Here is a 20,681-nt window from a genome sequence, read left to right on the forward strand (position 1 = left end):
TAGAAATCTGCATACGATAGTGCCCCAAAATGTAGTGCTTTAAAGGCGAGAAGGAGGCGCTGCAGGCATATTTTCAGCCAGCTATGCTCTCCTCCACGCTCGTCTTGGGTGAAAGGTAAAGAAAGGAGCTCGCCGGGATTTAAACATGGCGGACTCCATAGCTGCACGCTTGACAGCTCAAGAGGAGCAGATCCGTCTCCTCACCCTGGAGGTCGGCCGGCTACGAGACGGGGTAGTAGAGGGAGGCTCGATAGCCGGATCCGGCCTCGGCGGCAGCCCGGAGCTGGAAAGCTTGAGAAGCGAGAATGAGAAGCTGCGGTATCGCATCGTGCACTTGCGGAGAAGCCTGCAGGCGGAGTGCGAGCGGGACAAAGCGGCGCCAAGTGCAAGCGAAGCAGGAGCGCCGGAGAAAGGGAAGGACAAGAAAGATAAGAGCAGCAGCAGCAGCAGCAACAACCAGGTACCTGCGGGAACGTTTGACTGTGACGTGGCATGCACTCTGCTGACTTGTCAGATAAGCTGTCTGGCGATGCCTGTGAAGTCATAAAGCACTGAACGGCCACCCCCCGGATAAAGAAAGCTTTTAGAATTACCCTGAAATAGTACATTATTATTAGACATTGTAACAGACCCTGCTCATTACTTTTGGAACACATTATACGAAATCCAATAAGACCCCATTTGCATCATATCTTGATCCATTTAAGCTTTTAAAATCTGCAGACCCATGTAAAGATTGTAGGGCCCTTAAGTACAGGTAGTGCAGAATCGGACGTCTTGCATTTTAGGATAGTTACACATTTGTAGTGTCCTGCTGGAATTGGGCAATATGCGGAGGAAGACTTCTAATGCTGCAGACACACAACCCTGTTAGTTCTCAAATCTCGGAAAGTAATTTTGGAAAGGGCTGTGGTAGGTCAAATTCAAAATTCAAAAATCGCTTTATTGGCATGACAGGGTTACACCCGTTTTACCAAAGCAAGTTCTACTGCAAAACCTAGAACAGTGCAGTAAACATAGATATCTGCCAAATAGGAAAGCCTTGCTATTTAATGTCTGTCAGTGCAGAACTAAAGCACCGTATGTCCCAGAAGCCCCAGCCCATGTCTTCCTTTCTTGTATTCTGTTATCAGGGCTGTAACAGAGAACCATTATATAGCTGTTTGTTTGTTTTTTTGTTCGGGAGGGGTGTAGAATGACTGGTTGAGGAGGAGAGTGCTTTAAATTGAAATAGAGCTGAAAGAGGGTGTGTCAATGAATGATCACCATGGGAACAAGTGAGGGTAACTGATTCACCTGGTGAGTGAGACAGATAAGCCCTGAAAATATGATCACATGAAAAATTCCTCTGCTCTTCACTTTACCCACAGCTTCCCCCGCACTGGGCAGCTTTTCATCATTTTCAAGCATCAGTCATTGCCAATGTCATTCTATATCCCTCTGGTAATAGTCTAACTAGTTAAATGATCATTTTGTGCAGCATCTATACAAATGAAGCTTATTTCCGTTGTGTGCCTGGGTGCAGTTCTGTGACACTGTTTCGCTTCGTTTTTAGGGCAATGCTGACACTAAGCCAGAGAAGGACAAGAAGAAGAAGAAACAGGACAGTGCGAAAGGAGGGAGTGAAGCTGGACAGGTAACTTGATGTATCGTTGTGCTTTTTCAGCTGCACTACACTGAATAATTAAAAAAGAAAGATAAAAACTGTACACACCAGAACTGGAAAAGCTTACATTGCTTTCCTTCTCTTTCCCAGCTTCACCCAAAGCCAGATTACATTGAGGAACGGTTGCAGCTGTACAAGGAGCTGAAGAAGGAGAGCGATGCCATTCAGAGTCAGAGAGCAGCCACAGAGAGCAGGCCCATCTCTGTTGAGCTGCCTGATGGGAAGCGAGTGGAGGCCCACTCCTGGAAGACAACTCCCTATGAAGTAGCCTGTGGCATCAGGTTATTATTATAATTTATTTATTTATGTGGCAGAAGACTTAATCCAAGCCAAGGCTGGGAAGAGCTCTTACCTTGCCTGCCTGGGTGCCTCACATCACATTGTTTACATGTGCTACTTACATATGAATGATATATACGTCTAGTGTGCTAACAGTATTACTCTCTCAGTCAGGGCCTGGCGGACAATGCAGTGATTGCTCGGGTCAACGGAGAGGTCTGGGATTTGGACAGACCCCTCGAGTCGGACTGCTCCCTGGAGCTCCTGCGCTTTGACCATGACGACGCCAAGGCGGTGAGTGCCCTGCCGGTGTTGTGACAAATAACAGAACATTTAAGCAGAACGAGTTTTGTTATCCTGCCTGGACTGTGGGTGTGTGGACTGATGGAACAAATCAAACCATGTTGAACCATTGTAAAATTGATCATGCTAATGTACAGTAGATTCACATCACAGAGAAGGGGATCTTGCATGCATATACAGGGAAAAAAAGCATGTTAATTGTTTTTCTTTTTCTCTGGTGTTCATGAATTATAATTGACCTTTTCTGCTTTACAGTATTTAATTTATAATTTCCCCACAAATCAACGTAAGGCAGTGTTTCCAAAACCCAGAAAGAAAGTAGTCTGGTTTTAACTTTAGATAACTTAAAGACAGCTTATTTATTTGTATTAAGATCTTCAAGCAAAGAGCTTAAAGCATTATATATATATGGAATATTTCAATAGTGTATTTTTGAAATGTCTGTGTTTCAGGTATACTGGCATTCAAGTGCTCATATCCTAGGAGAAGCCATGGAGAACTTCTATGGTGGCTGCCTCTGTTATGGGCCACCTATTGAGAATGGCTTCTACTATGACATGTTCATGGATGGAAGGTGAGGCACTTCTTTGTCTGCCCAGCAATATCAGGTCTTGAAATGTAATTTGCTTTCAAAATTACTTTTCATTCAATGAGACTTGTGTACCAATGACAACTTTTGTTGGTTCTGTCATGATACATATGTTTTTCTGAAGTGAACTGTATTTAATATGTTGTATTAATAATGTCTTTGCTTTTTGCACCTCTTTATTGAGTGTAGCATTTAATATCCGAGCTGACTTGAGTTCTTTGTGATAATTAGGGGTGTATCCAGCCATGAGTTCTCAGAATTAGAGGGGATCTGTAAGTCTGTGATGAAGGAGAAGCAACCCTTTGAGAGACTGGAGATTAGCAAAGAGACACTACTGAAAATGTTTAAGGTAGGAGGCATCATTGTGAAACACAAAATATCTCATCATGATAGTCTTTGCCAAATCTATCCACAACAGATTGTTCTCAAAACTGTGAAACTGTTGTTAGAAAAAAGTAGAAAATGAAGAGAAATGCTTGTTTGAATAGTTTAAGCGACTGGCAGGAACCTGGAGAAGATGTGTCACATGCCTTTGTAAAAATAAATTTATGCATAGAAAGGGATACAACCTAAGAGTTTGGGATTTGACTCATGTCAAACAACCACAGAAAGTATAACTCTTTTATTCCAGTACAACAAATTCAAGTGTCGGATATTGAATGAGAAGGTCAGCACACCTACGACAACAGTGTATAGGTAAGGAGCTGAAAGTGTTAAAAATGTGTCTGTTAGCACCTACTCAAGTGTTGTGTGTGTGTTTGTTTGAGCTACGGCCACCATGTTTCTTTTCCCCAGTTGGAAATAGGAGCACATGTTTTTCCCACCTTAGTAATAACAAGAATTAAAATAAACCTCAGATTTACTTGCAACTTATGAATTTGATACCCATTTTACTGATGAGTTTATAAGCTGTATATCCCACTGTGCCTCTAGTATTTCTGTGGTCACTGCTTGAGATGTAGAAAAGGCTTATTAGATTTAAATAGTGATTCTGCATCATAATGGTTGAAATTACATCTCCAGTTACTGAATATGACTTCTAAAATGCATACATAGTTGATTTGTAAGGATTTTTTTGCCTATTCAGTTCCCTAATCCTCGAAGTGATTGCTTTTGATTCCTATAGGTGCGGACCCCTGATCGACCTCTGTCGGGGTCCTCATGTCAGGCACACCGGCAAAATCAAAACCCTGAAGATCTACAAGGTATCACCGTCCCTTTTACTTTATCACATGCGAGATGATTTGTAATTGGTACAGAAGATGCCCCTAAATTATTAGAGATTGGAAATTAGATCCATCTCCACAGACCTTTCTCAGCTGGTTTTCCACAGGTTTGTCTTTCCTTTGTTTGGCAGAACTCATCCACTTACTGGGAGGGCCGGGCTGACATGGAGACACTGCAGCGCATCTATGGCATCTCCTTCCCTGACTCCAAAATGCTGAAGGAGTGGGAGAAATTCCAGGAGGAGGCCAAAAATCGAGATCACCGTAAGATTGGCAAAGTAAGGGGAGAGCAGCACGCCCAATGAACACAGGGTCTCCTTAATTATGTTGGAATTTTCTAATTGTCCAGGACTCCTGATCTCTCATTTATACTATGGATTCAAAGGGTTATTTATTGTGCTACATGAAAATCATAGTGTTGTTTTTTCTTCTCTCTAGCTTTGCTTTTACTTCAAAAATAAAAGTGAAGACATTTTGCTCTTCTAGTGTCTTGTGACAACCTCCTTATAATTAGATTTGGCATTATGATGTCATAACTTTTCATTCTTCTTCTTTTGCTCCTGCTTGAACCCCCTGCCTCCACTTTGTAGGACCAGGAGCTGTTCTTTTTCCATGACCTGAGTCCAGGAAGCTGTTTCTTCCTTCCCAAGGGTGCTTTCATCTACAAGACACTGATGGACTTTATCAGGGTGGGTTGACTTTACTTCGGGCGCAGGAATATGCACCCTTGAGAACCAAGGAAAGTGAAAGCACAGTGACAGGTCTGTAAATCTACAATGAGTCATGACACAGAGAAGGCCTGCACTAAAAACTGTGATCCAGCTTGTTAGAAATGTATTGTACATGTTTTTTCCCCACAACAGCTTGCCTGGGGTAGAGCAGTGAGGTATATGTCATCTGGAGCCTTCAGGTGGTCTGATCAGCCACCTTCCTTGTTTCTGACAGGAGGAATATAACTCCCGGGAGTTCCAGGAAGTGGCATCTCCCAACATCTACAACAGCAAGCTGTGGGAGACATCGGGCCACTGGCAGCACTACAGTGACAACATGTTTTCCTTCCCAGTGGAGCAGGATGTCTTTGCACTCAAGCCAATGAACTGCCCCGGACACTGGTGGGTAAAGACAGAGTTGGGGAGATTTAAATAAGAATTAAATTATCTATGGTCTATCTATCTTAGTCATCTGCTAATGGAGAAGTACTTATAAAACCAGACAAAACCTGAATTTCAAGGACTAGAATGGCCAGCCTACACAAAATAAAATGACTTTGCCAGTTACCAGAGCAGATTGCACAGGAATTTAGCTAAGGCCAAGGGTGCACAGCTCCAACTCTGGAGGGAGGCAATCCAACAGGTTTTATAGGTTTCTGTGAATCGCCAGTGCCGTAAGAACTGGGAAAAGAAGTTAGGAGCCCTAGTGGAATGTAAACCAGAAGATGCAAAGCCCTGTCACTGTTCACAATGCTGTGGAAACTGTTCACACCATTTCCCCAGCTTATCTTCACCCTCTTTCTTTTCTCTGCAGCCTTATGTTCAGCCACAGGCCGAGGTCGTGGCGGGAGCTGCCTCTGCGCTTCGCAGACTTCGGGGTCCTGCACAGAAATGAGCTGTCAGGCACCCTGACTGGGCTCACCAGAGTTAGGCGCTTCCAGCAGGATGACGCCCACATCTTCTGTGCCATGGAGCAGGTACTAAGCAAGGGCCTTAGACATCAAATAGGAGGGTTTCCGAGTTAGATTTTTAATGCTCCTTTTACAAAGTTTTTTTTTTTTTAATTATTATTCACCATGAAGGATTTCAGTTGATTTCTGCTTTCCTACACTGGAGAAACCTTCTAAATAATGCTCTGATGTACATATGGAGTGGGGTTTTTGTATCTCTGACCAGTGTATTTCAAAGCTGTGTTCCCTGTCTCCAATTTACAAGTTCTTTCAGTGATTATTATTAGGTAGAAACCCATTTGGTTAACTTCTTGCCAGTTGGCAAAAAATGAATAAAAAATCACTTCACTATGGCAAATGTCTTACAGCCCCCACCCCCTTTAAGAGCCCACCTTTAAAGTAATGCCTAGAAACATGGACTCCCCCAATGGAACAACGATTGAGAGGTGGTTTCCTTTGCAGATCGGGGAAGAGATGAAGGGTTGTCTGGACTTTCTCCGTGCTGTCTACACTGTCTTCGGGTTCTCCTTCCAGCTACATCTCTCCACTCGTCCAGAGAAGTTCCTGGGAGACATTAAGATCTGGGATGAGGCTGAGAAGGTAACCCCTCCCTATGGTGTTGACCTGCTGGTTACAGTAGATGTGTAACTGCAGCATATCTACTTTGTACTGCTCAAATAACTTTTAAATAATACTTTCTAAAACAGATACTACTAGTTACCTTTACTAACCAAAAGAAGGAATTTCATTTTCTTGCATGTAGTGCCCTGCTGTTTACAGAAACAATCATAGGTTATGTGACTCACAGGTTCATTCTGTGCCTAACTGTTCATTGGCCTGCTTTCCACACACATTGCTTTTCTCTTTACGTGCCTCAAATTTATAATTCGATTACTGAACACCATCTGTGTTTGATAACAAGGATGATGCTTCTTTATGCATACATTTGTGGAAGAAAGCTAATGGTTTTACTCATGCTGTAAGGAGGAAATAGTTTGCATGAACATTTCTAATTTCTGTTGTTGGAGCTATTCCATTTGGTTTAAGAAGCAGTGAAGCATAACCATCTTATTCTAACACTCGTCTCTCCTGTCAACACCTGACAGCAACTGGAGAACAGCCTGAATCAGTTTGGGGAGCCATGGCATCTGAACCCAGGAGATGGGGCTTTCTATGGACCCAAGGTGGGTGTTTATTTATACACCTCAGCTTTGACCCTGTTAATGCAATCTTTATACAGTGGATTGTTTTTCACCTCACCTCCAAGGACTTTTGGACATTTTGTTGTTATAATCTGTAACAAAAATTTATTTTAATTGGGATTTTCTTTCACTGATCTACACACAGTATTACATAATGTTAATTCTATTATCTTTTTTTTTTTTTTTGCAATTAAAAAACTGAAAAGTCTTGATTGTGTAAGAATTCACCCTCTTTACTATGGCACACTTAAATAAACTGTGGTGAAGCCAATTGCCTTCAAAAGTCACATAATTAGTTGAATTTCAATCACAAGATCTCAACTTCAGGGGCCGGTTGTACTAACAGGATCAGAAAACAGGATCGTCGTACGAAGCAGATCAAGATCAGGATCCGTTGATCCGATTATTGAGCAGTGCGGGCGGTGACTCAGCAGTTTCCTATTGACGTAAACCGGCTCGTCCATCTCTGTGCAGCTGTTTGAACATCTTAATACAATCGTACACCATTCAGAAAACTGTACTGTTCTGTATTGCTGACAGATTTATTAATTAAATATTCAATTGATTAGTCAGTAATCCGAAAGTTGTCCGTCGAGGACATTGCCCATTGGATCCGTTAAAACTTCACTAAGTACACAACCTTTCCAGTTTCTTGCACTGGTGTGTGTCTCACAAGCTACACCATTGTTTCTTTAATTCCTCAACTACAAAAATAATATTATTATTATTATTATTATTATTATTATTATTAATAATAATTTGCCAATAATCAATTGTATTTATACCGTGCTTTTCTCATACCCAATAGCACTACAATTCAGTCAAAACAGACAAGATCAAACAGGCAAAACACCGCAGCAGCAACTCAAGAGTATTTAAAAAAAAAAAAATTGCAACTAAGAGAGATCCTTAACAGCTTTTTAAAAATGTGAGGGTTTTTTTTATGTCTCTTTATGCTCTGTTGGAGTAGCCATGGAGCTGCTTTCGTCTTCAGTTTGCAATGGGGTGCTGGAGAAATAAGGGCTTTTACATTATGTTTTACAATAATGTTAATAAATAAAAACATAATCGCACACAAACTGCACCTCACCATAAAGACACAATAGTATAAACATTATATTGCTTATTTGAAAGTGCAAATCTTTGTAAATAATGTAAGTCACATTTTCGTTGTTTATCTATGCTTAACCAGATTTGTCTACACCGATAATTTATTTGCTGAAATCTGCCTGTTGCAAAAAATCTCAACCCTAAACGCAGCTTCAGAGATTTTGGTAATTATGACTGCGCTTCGATGTAGGTCCTAAAACAGGATCAATTATGTCTGCAAGGTTAAATTTGCATCAAGCTTTTAATCTATATACCCCTTTCATACGTCTTCCTCCCAAAAAAACTCTAATGGTTTTTGCTTGTCTTTAAATATCCGGGTCTGTGTGTTTGATGCCAGCAAACTAGCTGAAATGTACAGAGTTCATGCATTTTAAAAAGTCAGATCAAGCTCTGATCCTGCTCAAAAGCAGGATCATTTTTGAGCTCGGATCTGAGCTCAGATTGAGCCCTGATCTGTTTAGTACAACACAATTGAGATCAAGATCAAGATCGGATCCTGGATCTGGGATTGGATCCCGTTAGTACAACTCGCCCCAGGGTGTTGTGAATGTGGTGTTAAACAGAGGGAGAGATTAAATCAATTCCCATTCCAGATTGTAACATCACAAAATGTGAAAAAGTCCTTAGGGGGGTGAATACTTATGCAATCCACCAGAAATCTACACATTTTCAGCATCTGATGCATTGCTCTTTACTTGTGCATTTGTCTAAATATACCACTAACCGTTAGATCATTAAGAACACATTGTATCAGAAAACACAGATCCCTATATGCTGTACAAACAATATACACAGCATTGTGATACAAAAGATGGGGCAGGAAAAACACTAAATTGAGTTAAGAAATCTTGAGGCCGATAAGATACAATTAATGTGTGGATTTGACTAAGACAGTGGAGTTAACATTCCTAGTCTTGTAAAACGTGTCCTTTGGATCTGTGAAGTCCAAGATAGGGACAAATGTTCATTTGAATATCTACTTAATATAAAATACTTTCACCTTTACAATATACAAAGAGTGGCGACAGATTTTCCAAAAATGTCTCCTTTCTAAATACTTGCCAGGGTTAACCAGGGTTGAGATCGGGCTTTGCAGTTCAATTTTGGAGGTTTCCACGTAGATCAGGCTGATGTTTAATTGTATGCTTTCCAACAGGCTTCTATAGAGTAATTTGAGCATCTCTTGTTTTTCAGATTGACATAAAAATCAAAGATGCCATTGGAAGGTACCACCAGTGCGCCACCATCCAATTAGACTTCCAGCTTCCCATTCGCTTCAACCTTACCTTTGTGGGGTGAGTAAGTTTATAGTATTGTCTGTCTGCTTCCGTGACTTTCCACCAAAATTACTGTGATCTGGGTACAATATTAGAGGAACCGCAACTTCACTAACCTCATTCCTTGTCTTTTTTCTTCCTGGAACATTGTGCTGATAACGTATTACGCATCACTACAGGTGCTGAAATGTTAGTTGAGTATCTGCTCCTCTTCTGACAACACTTCTCTGTCCTGCAGGAAGGATGGTGATGACAAAGCCAGGCCAGTCATCATCCACCGAGCCATCCTGGGCTCCGTTGAGAGGATGATCGCTATTCTTACTGAGAACTATGCTGGGAAATGGTGAGTAGGGCCCACCAGCTAGCTGATTGGCCAGCAGAGAGAAATTGATTACCCAGAGATAGACAGTGAGTAAATGTGTGGACTTTGTGAAGTGTGTGTGTATGTGTGTGGCTCTGTATATGTGTGTCCTCCCTGAGATGTCCGTCTGTGCTTTAATTCCAAAAATGTCTCTTCGCAGGCCACTCTGGTTATCCCCAAGACAGGTGATGGTTGTGCCAGTCAACCCTTCCTGTGAGGAGTATGCTAAACAGGTAATCTTTCTGTGGTCCACTCTTTTGCTCTCCCGCTTTCTAATCCTCCGTGTGAGTTGCCTTTTTAGAATTTCAACCACTATTTTTTGTTTGTTTGTCTGTCAAAAGTTTATGCACTAGTGGCCATTTTGCCCATCTTACTCTTTGGGTTTCTGTTAGCTAATGAATCCCAGAATAACAAGCAAGCAGATCAAAGAGAAAAACAGTGGAATCTAACAATTCTTCCATCCCTAACACTATTTCAACATCCTAGTAATAATATGGCTCCTTCTTTACTCTTAGTGTATAACCCCACCAGTATAGAGGGATGCTTAACGAGCTGTCACTCCTTCCCTCTTCCAAAGGTGTGCCATCAGTTTGTAGAAGCTGGTTTCATGGCAGATGTTGACCTGGACTCTGGCTGTCTGCTCAACAAGAAAATCCGCAATGCACAGCTGGCCCAGTACAATTTCATATTGGGTAAGGCGAACCTGCTGGAGTTCAGTGGGCTTTTAGGAAGAGTCATGGTTTTATATGCTTCATAGTTTTTGTGGCCTGTGTTGTGACCCATGTATCCTGTGCTGACAGTGGTGGGCGAGAAGGAGAAGGTCACCGACTCAGTGAACGTGCGCACCCGAGACAACAAGGTGCACGGAGAGGTGACCCTGTCCGAGGCACTGGCCAGACTCGGCCGGCTGAAGGAGTCGCGGTGCCGGCAGGCGGAAGAAGAGTTCTAACGAGGTCCGGTGGCCCAGGGCAGTGTGTAAACCGCAGTAGCATCAAGGCTCCTTTCTGACACCAGAGCAGTTTATACTATACAAGTGCCCATCTGCAACCTTGTAACTGCTGACTAGAAATAAACTGCTGTGTCTGCATTTCCTTTCATGTAGCTTTATAGATTATATTTCTGGTGCCTACAACGTGTCAATTCCAGGGTGATGTAGGAATATGGTCTGGTTTCACCTCTTACAGAACCCACAATAGCAAAACCTGTAAAAGTCACTACATTTAAATTACAAGACCCCAAGTCTACCTCAGCCTCCATCTCTTTGCCATCACAGATTGCTTTTAAAAATGCACATCTTAAGTATACAGTATCTTTCTTTCACACTTGATGCAGTAAATTATAAAGTAAAACCTTAGTGGTTTGCTTCCAACTACAGAAGTAACAATCCCTGTATCTTAATATTGCAGTCAATAAGATGGACAAAGGTCAAACAAATTGTAATTTCCATGTCCTTCTGTCACGCATTCACTGCGTGTGACTAGAGACTGGCTGTAAGAAATTCAAAGCTTGTAAATTAAACTGAATGCCTAAAACCTTTCTCTGAGGCCAGTTATTTATGTTCATCGACCCTCCAGTCTGTACTATTTGTCCATATTCCCATCAAATTGCATGCATTCTCTTCACATTGCAAAACACCCAACAACACATAGCATAACATGTCAAGGTCTGTAATTGAAACATATCCATCATATAACCCTTGAAAAAAATAATCATGTTTTATGGGAATGTTGCCCTAATGCAAATCTTGCAACCAAAATGTCTGGTCACTAGTGCCTTGTGAGAGAATAGTAGCTAACGTTTCCCCAATTGATCTCAAATATACCCACGTAGATCTTATGCCTGTTTTCAAATCCTATTATCAAATAGCATGACACTTCTGTGGTAAAAACAGAGTTGTAACCAAGTCATTAAAACTGGGACTCGAGTCATTTAGGAGTAAAGACTCGTGTTGCGTCGAGTCACCTATCTGGCCCGAGTCACTTCGAGTCATTAGATCCAACAGTTCAAGACATCTTGATTGAATCTATTTTATTACAGGACATCATCTGTATATATAAATATCTGTGCTTAATTGGGGTTGGATGTATAGTAACGAATAATACCAAAATTAAACAAATCTCACTTTTTCTCAAGTGACACTACCCTATAATTGTTTCAGACACCACATGAAAGGAAATTTGGTGGTCTTTAATTTGATATGCAGACAAAAAAAAAACTTAGGGCAAGAAAAAAATAAAAAACGGTTATAATGTACATGAAATTAGAATGCCTGTTATTATTTTTCTCTCAAACCAATATTTTATAATGTACAAGACTGTCAGTATGTGTGTGTGTGTGTGTGTGTGTGTGTGTGTGTGTGTGTCTATTACTGTCCGTGTGTATCAGTATGTGTGTGTGTCTGTTACTGTCCGTGTGTATCAGTATGTGTGTGTCTGTTACTGTCCGTGTGTATAACTTATGTGTGTGTATCTGTTACTGTCCGTGTGTATCAGTATGTGTGTGTCTGTTACTGTACGTGTGTGTCTGTTAGATTATTATTAATAATAATAATAATAATAATAATAATATTTATTATTTGGCAGATGGCCTTATCCTGGGTGATTTACAGGTTACTAGAGCAATACAAAAGTGCAGTAATAGCCTACAGTACAAAATTACAAATGAAACATAAAACAGTTAATATAATAAACAGTTAATATAAAATACAATTTGTACATCCTAGTTTGAATAGCTAACAGATGCAGACAGATGCGCTGAATATGAGCTAATGTAATATGTCTTTGGATCAGTATGCGTGAATGCGTGTGTGTCTGTCAGTATGTGTGTCTGGCTTTGACCACACTGCAGTCTCTGTATCCCAACTGCAGCACCCGAACCGCACACTGCAGCGGAACAATGGCTGCGACACAACCTCACCAATCCCCGCAGGATTTTGACACCCGGGACCTTTTGACTTGGAAACACAGAAAATCTCTCGACTTATTGCCCTCTTTTATTCTTGATAGTGGGACTGTGCCCCTGGTGACTATTGATACCCGTACAGAACACTAATTTACAGGGTGGTATTGAAAATCCTAAATTCACCCTTATCCTGCTCTGTACTGGCACCAAAGTCCGGGACACCGCAGCCACCATCCTGTTCGTGACGCCAACTGAAGAGTCGTAGAAATCCAGAGAGAGATGCACCTCCAATCAAAAGGTTTTTATTACAAGCAGCTGCAAGGAAGAGGTTCAAGAGGCAATCTCAAGAACAGTCTTAGAGAAGTTACAAACTACAGACACTTTTATGCAGACCAGGCAGGAGAGAAAGATAACAGGCCCACATGTTTGTCTTGTGATGAGTGCAAGTCTGGTTTCTGCCTGACAACTATTTAGTTAAACATATAAGTGATGTATTTTTTGCATGAACTGGAAGTTATTTGAAGATATCTCTAAATGATTTGCAGATATCTCTAAATGATTTAGAGAGATCTGCAAATCATTTAGAGATATCTTTAAAAAGCACCTTATTTAGATATCTCTAAACCGTTTGCAGATATCTCTAAATCATTTAGAGATATCTTTAAATATTTGAAGATATCTTTAAATGCATTTAGAGATATCTCTAAATGATAATTTGGCTTGCCAAAGCACTGCAGACAGACGGGGAGAGATCAGAGACATTGTGTCGGAAGATATAATCTCAAGCCATGTGGGATCACGAAGAAATTAGTTTTATTAGCAGCATGGAGTGAAATCCACGTACAGAAACAATGACTGATACAATTAATATCCGAGTGCATTAAACACTGTGATTTCACAGGACCGGTGCAGTGACTGACTAGTTACAATATACTGAAGGATAATAATCGGATCGGTAGGGAGTCGATATTATTAATATTGTATGAACAGCTGGCTGGTGTTCAGGCTGTGTTGTGTGAATGTGTGCAGGACAGTCCAGAGACAGTCAGTGTGAAGGAACACGATTCAGTTAACGTGTCCATTTACAATTTAAATTAATGAATAAATAAATACAGCAGATCTGGTTTTCCCTCTAAAACATGAAGGACTGGTTTAATAAATGCGTCCATAAACGCCATGTCTCAGACGCGCACACTTTAGTTCAATTATAACCTGCTATATTGTATCTGGATGATTCATCGTTAAAAGTGTGTATTTTACGGCATACGGCAGAAGTGTCGTTTACAGTTACAAATCTGTAGTAAAAGTCAAGTTGTGCCTTTTAAAAGATATATCTACTAACACATATTGACCTCCCGGCGCTAACTCAAGACACACCTTTTCAGACAGTACTTACAATATTAGTCCTAACCTCGTCAGATAGCACTTCATATTTTTATTATGCTTCTCGCGTTCTTGATTGTCTTCCTCCTTGCTCCCTTTCCCGTAGCCCTTGACTGTGACCCTACATCTTAGCAGCACTTTACACTTGACAGCTTTTACTGTCCAGGATGTAGGACCTCACTTACTGTACTTGCCTGTGTAAATTGTAAATTGGAAGTTGTAAAATGTATTATATTTTGAATTGCTATGTTTTAGTTAAATTGAATTTGTAATGATTGATGCCTTTATTGAACTGTATTTTTGCACTTTGTTTTGCACTTATGTTGTAAGTCGCCCTGGATAAGGGTGTCTGCCAAGAAATAAAAATAATAATAAAATAATAATAATAATAATAATAATAATAATAATAATAATAACCTATATTGATGATGATTACAATAATAACAATAACCATAATACTAAATAGCAAATATTTATTTTATTGTTGCACATGGAAACGTTTTCTTATGGTAACGTAATGCTTGTCTGAATATAATGTTGTCTATACATGGTAGGCTCTTCCTCATATCTCTTAACAGAAATTTGTATTTATTACGCTGTCTCCAAAAAAATAGAATAAAATAGACACAAAAGTCCTTTCCACATCAGGCTCTATCGCTCGCAGTGTTTTCTGTCTTTGTTTTTTAAAAGAAACACAAACCAAACCCTCCTCCCATCAGAGGGGATGGACTTCATAATGGCCTGGTTTTACAAAAAGCTCTGGAACAAGGCAGTAGTTTCAGCTTAGCCTTGGAACCAATATTACTGAAGGTGTGTGGGTTTACTCAACCTAAATATGTGAGTTTTTGTATCTGTGTTGCAGAATGTCACTGGTGGTTCTGCTCTACCTGCTCCTGGGAGGTGGTCTGCAGGGCCCCGTGGCGGTGGGGGAAGATCAGCGCAGTTTGGAGATACAGTTCTGTGACGGAGTGCGCGAGAATTACCTGAACGACATGCTGCAGATCTTTCACCAGGAGATCGACTGCCTGAGCCAGACCGCATCAGCAGAGGACACTAAGCTTTCCTGGAATTGGGAGGAATGTGCCTTGAAGCTTCAGAACCTAATGCACAGGTTGCTTGGAGTGAGGCTGGTCCTGTGTGGGTTAATCTTCTGGGGCCTGTGCTCTAGGAGGAGAAGGTGGAAGAGGGAGCCAAAGGCCAAGCCAGAGGAAGAGTCAGAGGAAGAGTCAGTGGCTGAGCCAGAGGCCGGGCCAGAGGAAGAGTCAGAGGAAGAGTCAGAGGAAGAGTCAGAGGCCACCCCAGAAGTCAAGTCAGAGGAAGAGTCAGTGGCCGAGCCAGAGGCCGACCCAGAGGTTGAGCCAGAGGCTGGGCCAGAGGAAGAGTCAGAGGAAGAGTCAGTGGCCAACCCAGAGGCCTACCCAGAGGTCAAGCCAGAGGAAGAGCCAAATCCAGAGTCTTGGACCAAGAAACAGTTGATCAAGCTTAAAGTAATCTCAAATGGTGGTGTTGCCAGAGACATAAATAGAGACGTCTGTTTTGTCCAAGAGGTGGTGGAACATCTTCTGGATGTGGCACGGGACTCCAGCCAGCTGTGCACCGACATGCTGCAGGAAGGCTATGTGGATGTGGGCATACAGTTTGAGGGTGGTTGGAGCAGCGGAAGACAGCAGGATCCTGATTTTGACATGTTGGTGGTCATCAACCCGCCCCGCACTATCTCCTTCAAGGTGGAGCTTGGCTATAATGATGTAAGCAATCCCCTGGCTTCGGAGGCCCCCCCTGATTACTGGGGGCAGGGAAGGGTGCGTTTAATCAGTACCTCCCCGCCCTCTCAGGGTGTGCCACCCAGGCCTCATGAGCCAAAGAGCAGCCTGAACTGGTGCTGCAGTGGCTGGGAAGTGCACTGAAGAAGGCCTAGGGCCAAAGAAAAACAGTGAAAGTTATCTTCGGGGGGGCCGAGTGTCCCTGCAGGCTGCAACTGGAGAATCCTTCAGGCCAGAGGCTGTACGTAAACCTGGTGCCCGCAGTGAGAGTGGAGGGCACCAATGCTTTCCTGGTCACCCAGGGACCTGTGCTGCGGCCTCCAGAGCACTGGGTCCAGTGGTTCAGCCTGGACGAGGCAACTTCCTGCGTGACGTGACTCAGAAAATGCCAAGTAATTCCTGCCACCTAAAATGTCTGCACATGCTCTCCGTCGCCAACACTCAGCCAGCGTCTCTCAGCCCAGAGGGACCCTATGTCCTCCTTCCTGACCTCCTACCATCTGAAGACGATTCTGATGTACATGCTTCTTAGATGGCCCAATCCATGGGACTGGACGCAGAGGCAGCTATCTAGGCAGCTTCAAATCGCCCTTGGTGTGCTGTAGAAACACCTGGAATGCAAGTGGCTCCCCCACTGTGTACAGGGGTCCCGGGACCTGGGCTCACTCCAGGGGATGCCCCCCGTTTTACCCCACACCTCATCCATCAACCTCTTTGAGCCACTGAAGCAGGACTCCCATCTGCACATGGTGGCAATGAAAGACTTCCGGCGGCTAACTGCACGGCTCAGGATGTTCACACGCAGTTTCTGTGAAAAGACCAGACGCAGAAACAGCGAAATCGCAGAGAACAGACTGAATGAATGGCTGCTGTGAAGATCAGAGAACACTTCAACACTTCAGCACTTCCCTACTTCCCTTTTTCCTTGATTACAAATAAAATATTACAATAAACACTTATTTGACTTGTTACTTCATGTGAGCAATTTATATATATGATTGTATTTTTATTTAAAATGCTTCAGTTGCGCACAAATATACACGTGCCTTCATCTTACTTGTTAGAATAATTTGTAATGAGAGCTCAAATCTCAACTTTGGTGTGTGGCCTTAGTCTTATGAGAAATTCATTTGCTGAGCATAATTAGCTTCAGAAGCATGAAGTAAAGCTCTAAATCCAGCATTGCATATGTGCTGCTCCAGGTGTCAAATGCCCCTTTTCCAGATCAGTAGTTTTTATTACTCTACCTTATTATTATTATTATTATTATTATTATTATTATTATTATTATTATTATTATTATTATTATTATTATTTATTATTTTTATTATTTTTATTTCTTGGCAGACGCCCTTATCCAGGGCGACTTACAACATAAGTGCAAAAATACAGAGAAGTACAAGGCATCAATCACTACAAATTCAACTTAGCTAAAACATAGCAATTCAAAATAATACATTTTACAAATTCCAATTTACATAAGTACAGTAAGAGACTTCCTATATCCTGGACGGTGAAAGCTAAGTGCTGTCAAGATGTAGGGTTACAGGCTAGTGCTACGGGAAAGGGAGCAAGGAGGAAAACAAGAACGCGAGGAGCATAATAAGCTGAAGTGCTATCTAGCAGGGATAGAGGACTAATATTAATTTAAGTGCTGTCGGAAGAGATGCGTCTTGAGTAAGCGCCGGAATGAGGTCAAGGACTCTGCTGTTTTGACTTCGGTGGGCAGGTCGTTCCACCACTTAGGGGCCAGGGATGAGAAGGAGTGGCTCTGGAGGAAGTAGAGTGGAGAGGAGGCAGAGTTAGCCTTCTGGCACTGGAGGAGCGCAGTGGTCTGGAGGGGATGTATGGAGAGACGAGTGACTGAAGGTAGCTTGGTGCAGTGTGGTCAAGACAGTGGTAGGTGAGGGTCAAAGTCTTGAACTGAATGTGTGCTGCTATTGGGAGCCAGTGGAGGGAACGGAGCAGTGGAGTAGCATGTGCGAATCGTGGCAGAGAGAATACCAGTGTGGGCGGGTAGTGGATGCAGACAGGCCGGCCAGGAGGGAGTTGCAGTAGTCCAGGTGGGAGAGGACCAGTGACTGGACGAGCAGCTGAGTCGAGTAGTTGGTGAGGAAGGGACGGATCCGGCATATGTTGCTCAGGAAGAATCTGCAGGTATGCATCAGCGTGGTGATGTGCTGGGAGAAGGAGAGTGCAGGATCGAGGGTGACTCCTAGATTTTTAGCGGAAGAAGAAGGAGAGAGTGTGATGGATTCCGAGGGGATCGAGATGGGGAGGTCAGCAGAAGGTGAGGAAGAGTGGGGGAAAAAGAGAAGATCTGATTTGGAGAGGTTGAGCTTGAGGTGGTGCGAGTGTATCCAGGCGGAAATGGCAGACAAGCAGGAAGAGTTGCGTGAGGGGATGAGAGGGTCAGAAGAGGGAAAAGACAGGAAGATCTGAGCATCATCAGTGTAGAAGTGGTAGGAGAAACCATGGGAAGCGATGAGGGGGCCCAGGGAGCGAGTGTAGAGTGAGAACAGGAGCGGGCCCAGGACGGAGCCTTGGGGAACACCTGTGAGGAGAGGTTGGGGGGTGGATGAGGAGCCTCGTCATGTTACTTGGTAGGACCGGTCGCTGAGGTAGGAGGAGAACCAGGTGAGAGCAGTCCCAGACATCCCAAGGTCAGTGAGGCAGGAGAGGAGGATGGAGTGATCAACGGTGTCAAATGCTGCAGAGAGGTCAAGGAGGATGAGGACTGAGGAGAGGGAGGTTGCCCGAGCACGGCTGAGGGAGTCAGTGACAGCCAGGAGAGCCGTCTCAGTGGAGTGAGCTGTGCGGAAGCTGGATTGCAGAGGATCAAGGAGTGAGTGTTGGGACAGAAAGTCCAAGAGCTGACGGTGGACCGCCTGCTCGAGAGTCTTGGAGAGGAAGGGAAGTAGGGAGACAGGGGGCGGTAGTTCTGAGGAGAGGTGGCATCAAGGGTTGGTTTCTTGAGCAGTGGGATGACAGCAGCTTGTTTAAATGCAGAGGGGAAACAGCCAGAGAGGAGGGAGGAGTTGAGGAGGGAGGAGATGAAGGGGAGAAGATCAGGAGCGGTTGCTTGGAAGAGACGAGAAGGGAGAGGGTCCAGGTCGCATGTTGTGGGTTTGTGACATAGGAGGAGAGCAGGAGGAGGAGAGCTTATAATAACACGTTTGTGTTGCCTGGAACACTTTGGAATCTGCAGTTCTGTGTTTTGGGCTTTCTTAATTGGCACTTGGGCACAGGCTAACCCTGCCTGTCCCGGTGAAAAGGTGGCAACCCTAATGGAAAGAGATGAGACTTTAAAATAGAAGATGAAAAAGCTGTGAATTTGTATGGACTATTAATACAAATGAAATAATTTTATATATATATCAGTGGCGAGCGGTCACAGTAAGCTAGGTAAGCAGTGCTTGGCAGAGGCAATTAAAATGAGACGTAGCCTAATAATATCAATTTAATTTGTATCATATTATCATATATTATTATATTTCTCTAAAACTCATGCCATGTAAGTATTTGTTTTGCCACCTTTATTTTCTCCTCATAGAACAAGTTCATCTTTTCATTTTGTGATTACAGTACTGCTACAGTACAGCACCCGGGGTTCAGCTTGCTTCGCGCATGCGTTCTGTGTGTCGCCTCAGCTCTCATCATGCACACCTGCTCATCGGCTGGCTGGAAAGCTGTGTGTGGAAACGCTTGTTTAGGCACCACGCATGCGCACTAGTCAAGCATACGATGGAGCCATAGTTACATCAGGCCAACTAATCGACTTGCAGGCCGAGTTGAGCTAACGATATCCGTGCGGAAGTCCTGAATTTAGTGTTACCACAAGCATGCAGCACTATCAAAGACTTATTTTTTTTCTACTTTAAATGGCTTGCCCTCGGATTTTTCTACTTCAGCAAAACGCACCAAGGCTCCATGAGACAGAACTGCCCCTACAAGTAACCCGTTGCAATAGGAAGAAATCTGTTCTTTCAGTGACTGGTTTTTGCATCATTTGGAATAAGATTCACAACTCCACTTTCTCTTCAATCATCAAGCAATTGGACAATTTATAATTTGTTTCATCTTCCTTTTTCCTTATTAACATTCCCGCTGCTTGTCTCTTGTGCCAGTGTACTGTGTCACATCACCTCAGAAGGATGATAGGTGTAAGGGTCCACCCCCCACTCCACCCGGATACCAGGGACTCTCTTTAGTGGATGTAAAGGAAGGAGGACCCCCCCACCCACACTTAAAACCTCCAGAGTATAGTGTGGCAGTGCAGAGGTCAAAGTTGATGAAGGCCCCTTGTGCCATTGCTTGCCTGCCCGAAGCTGTGATGCGTACGAAGAGACTAGCTCAGTGCCAAATGCAAACCCAACAAGACCTTGACTCTAGACTAGGAAGTGTTATTCTGCAGAGCCAACAGGATAGTGAGGATGATGGTACATGATATGAAACCAGAAAAAACAAATGGCTGTAGAACCAGCTTCTATGTGTGTTTTTTATTAATTTTGTATTACTATCATTCCAAATTGAAAGTTTCAACCATGTGTATATCTGCTATATTGTAATTTGTTAACCCGTGAAATTTCAGTTTCCTGATGAAAAGAATCTTAAGACAATAAAGGACAGATTCACAGCTTTCATCTAAATGCAATATATTAATTAATTAATTTAAAATCAGGAGACTGGGAAATGTGGCTCATATTGACATTGTAATCGGAGTCCGAGTGTGACTTGCGTTAAAACGCCTGCTTTATCCTTTTTCTGGTCAAGATGGAAAACTGCACAGCATCAACCAACGAAAAAGACATACGAAAACTACAAACACATTACGCAGGATTGCTCACCACCTCTCCATGCTGGCTGATCTCCTTTATTTGCTTCATGTTATGGTGTACACATTTTAAGTTTGGATCCTGGAAAGACACAGGATTAACTCCTTATTTCACATGTAAGTGAAG

At 42.7% G+C, this 20,681-nt stretch overlaps 1 protein-coding gene across 1 annotated transcript; it reads left to right on the top strand.

Annotated features, from left to right (window-relative positions):
- The first annotated feature begins 20 nt into the window (after nucleotides 1-20).
- Nucleotides 21-10,760, top strand: tars3 (threonyl-tRNA synthetase 3). Its single transcript, XM_066702031.1, has 19 exons — nucleotides 21-460; nucleotides 1,556-1,636; nucleotides 1,757-1,947; nucleotides 2,116-2,239; nucleotides 2,701-2,822; nucleotides 3,069-3,186; nucleotides 3,469-3,533; nucleotides 3,964-4,042; nucleotides 4,195-4,341; nucleotides 4,654-4,752; nucleotides 5,009-5,175; nucleotides 5,588-5,750; nucleotides 6,186-6,323; nucleotides 6,830-6,907; nucleotides 9,230-9,330; nucleotides 9,551-9,655; nucleotides 9,834-9,906; nucleotides 10,251-10,365; nucleotides 10,474-10,760. The coding sequence occupies exons 1-19, from the start codon at nucleotides 146-148 to the stop codon at nucleotides 10,620-10,622; spliced, it is 2,430 nt and encodes an 809-aa protein (XP_066558128.1). The 5' UTR covers nucleotides 21-145; the 3' UTR covers nucleotides 10,623-10,760.
- Nucleotides 10,761-20,681: the final 9,921 nt, after the last annotated feature.

The sequence above is a fragment of the Amia ocellicauda genome, chromosome 4 (genome assembly GCF_036373705.1).
Source record: "Amia ocellicauda isolate fAmiCal2 chromosome 4, fAmiCal2.hap1, whole genome shotgun sequence".
NCBI classification, from domain to species: domain Eukaryota; kingdom Metazoa; phylum Chordata; class Actinopteri; order Amiiformes; family Amiidae; genus Amia; species Amia ocellicauda.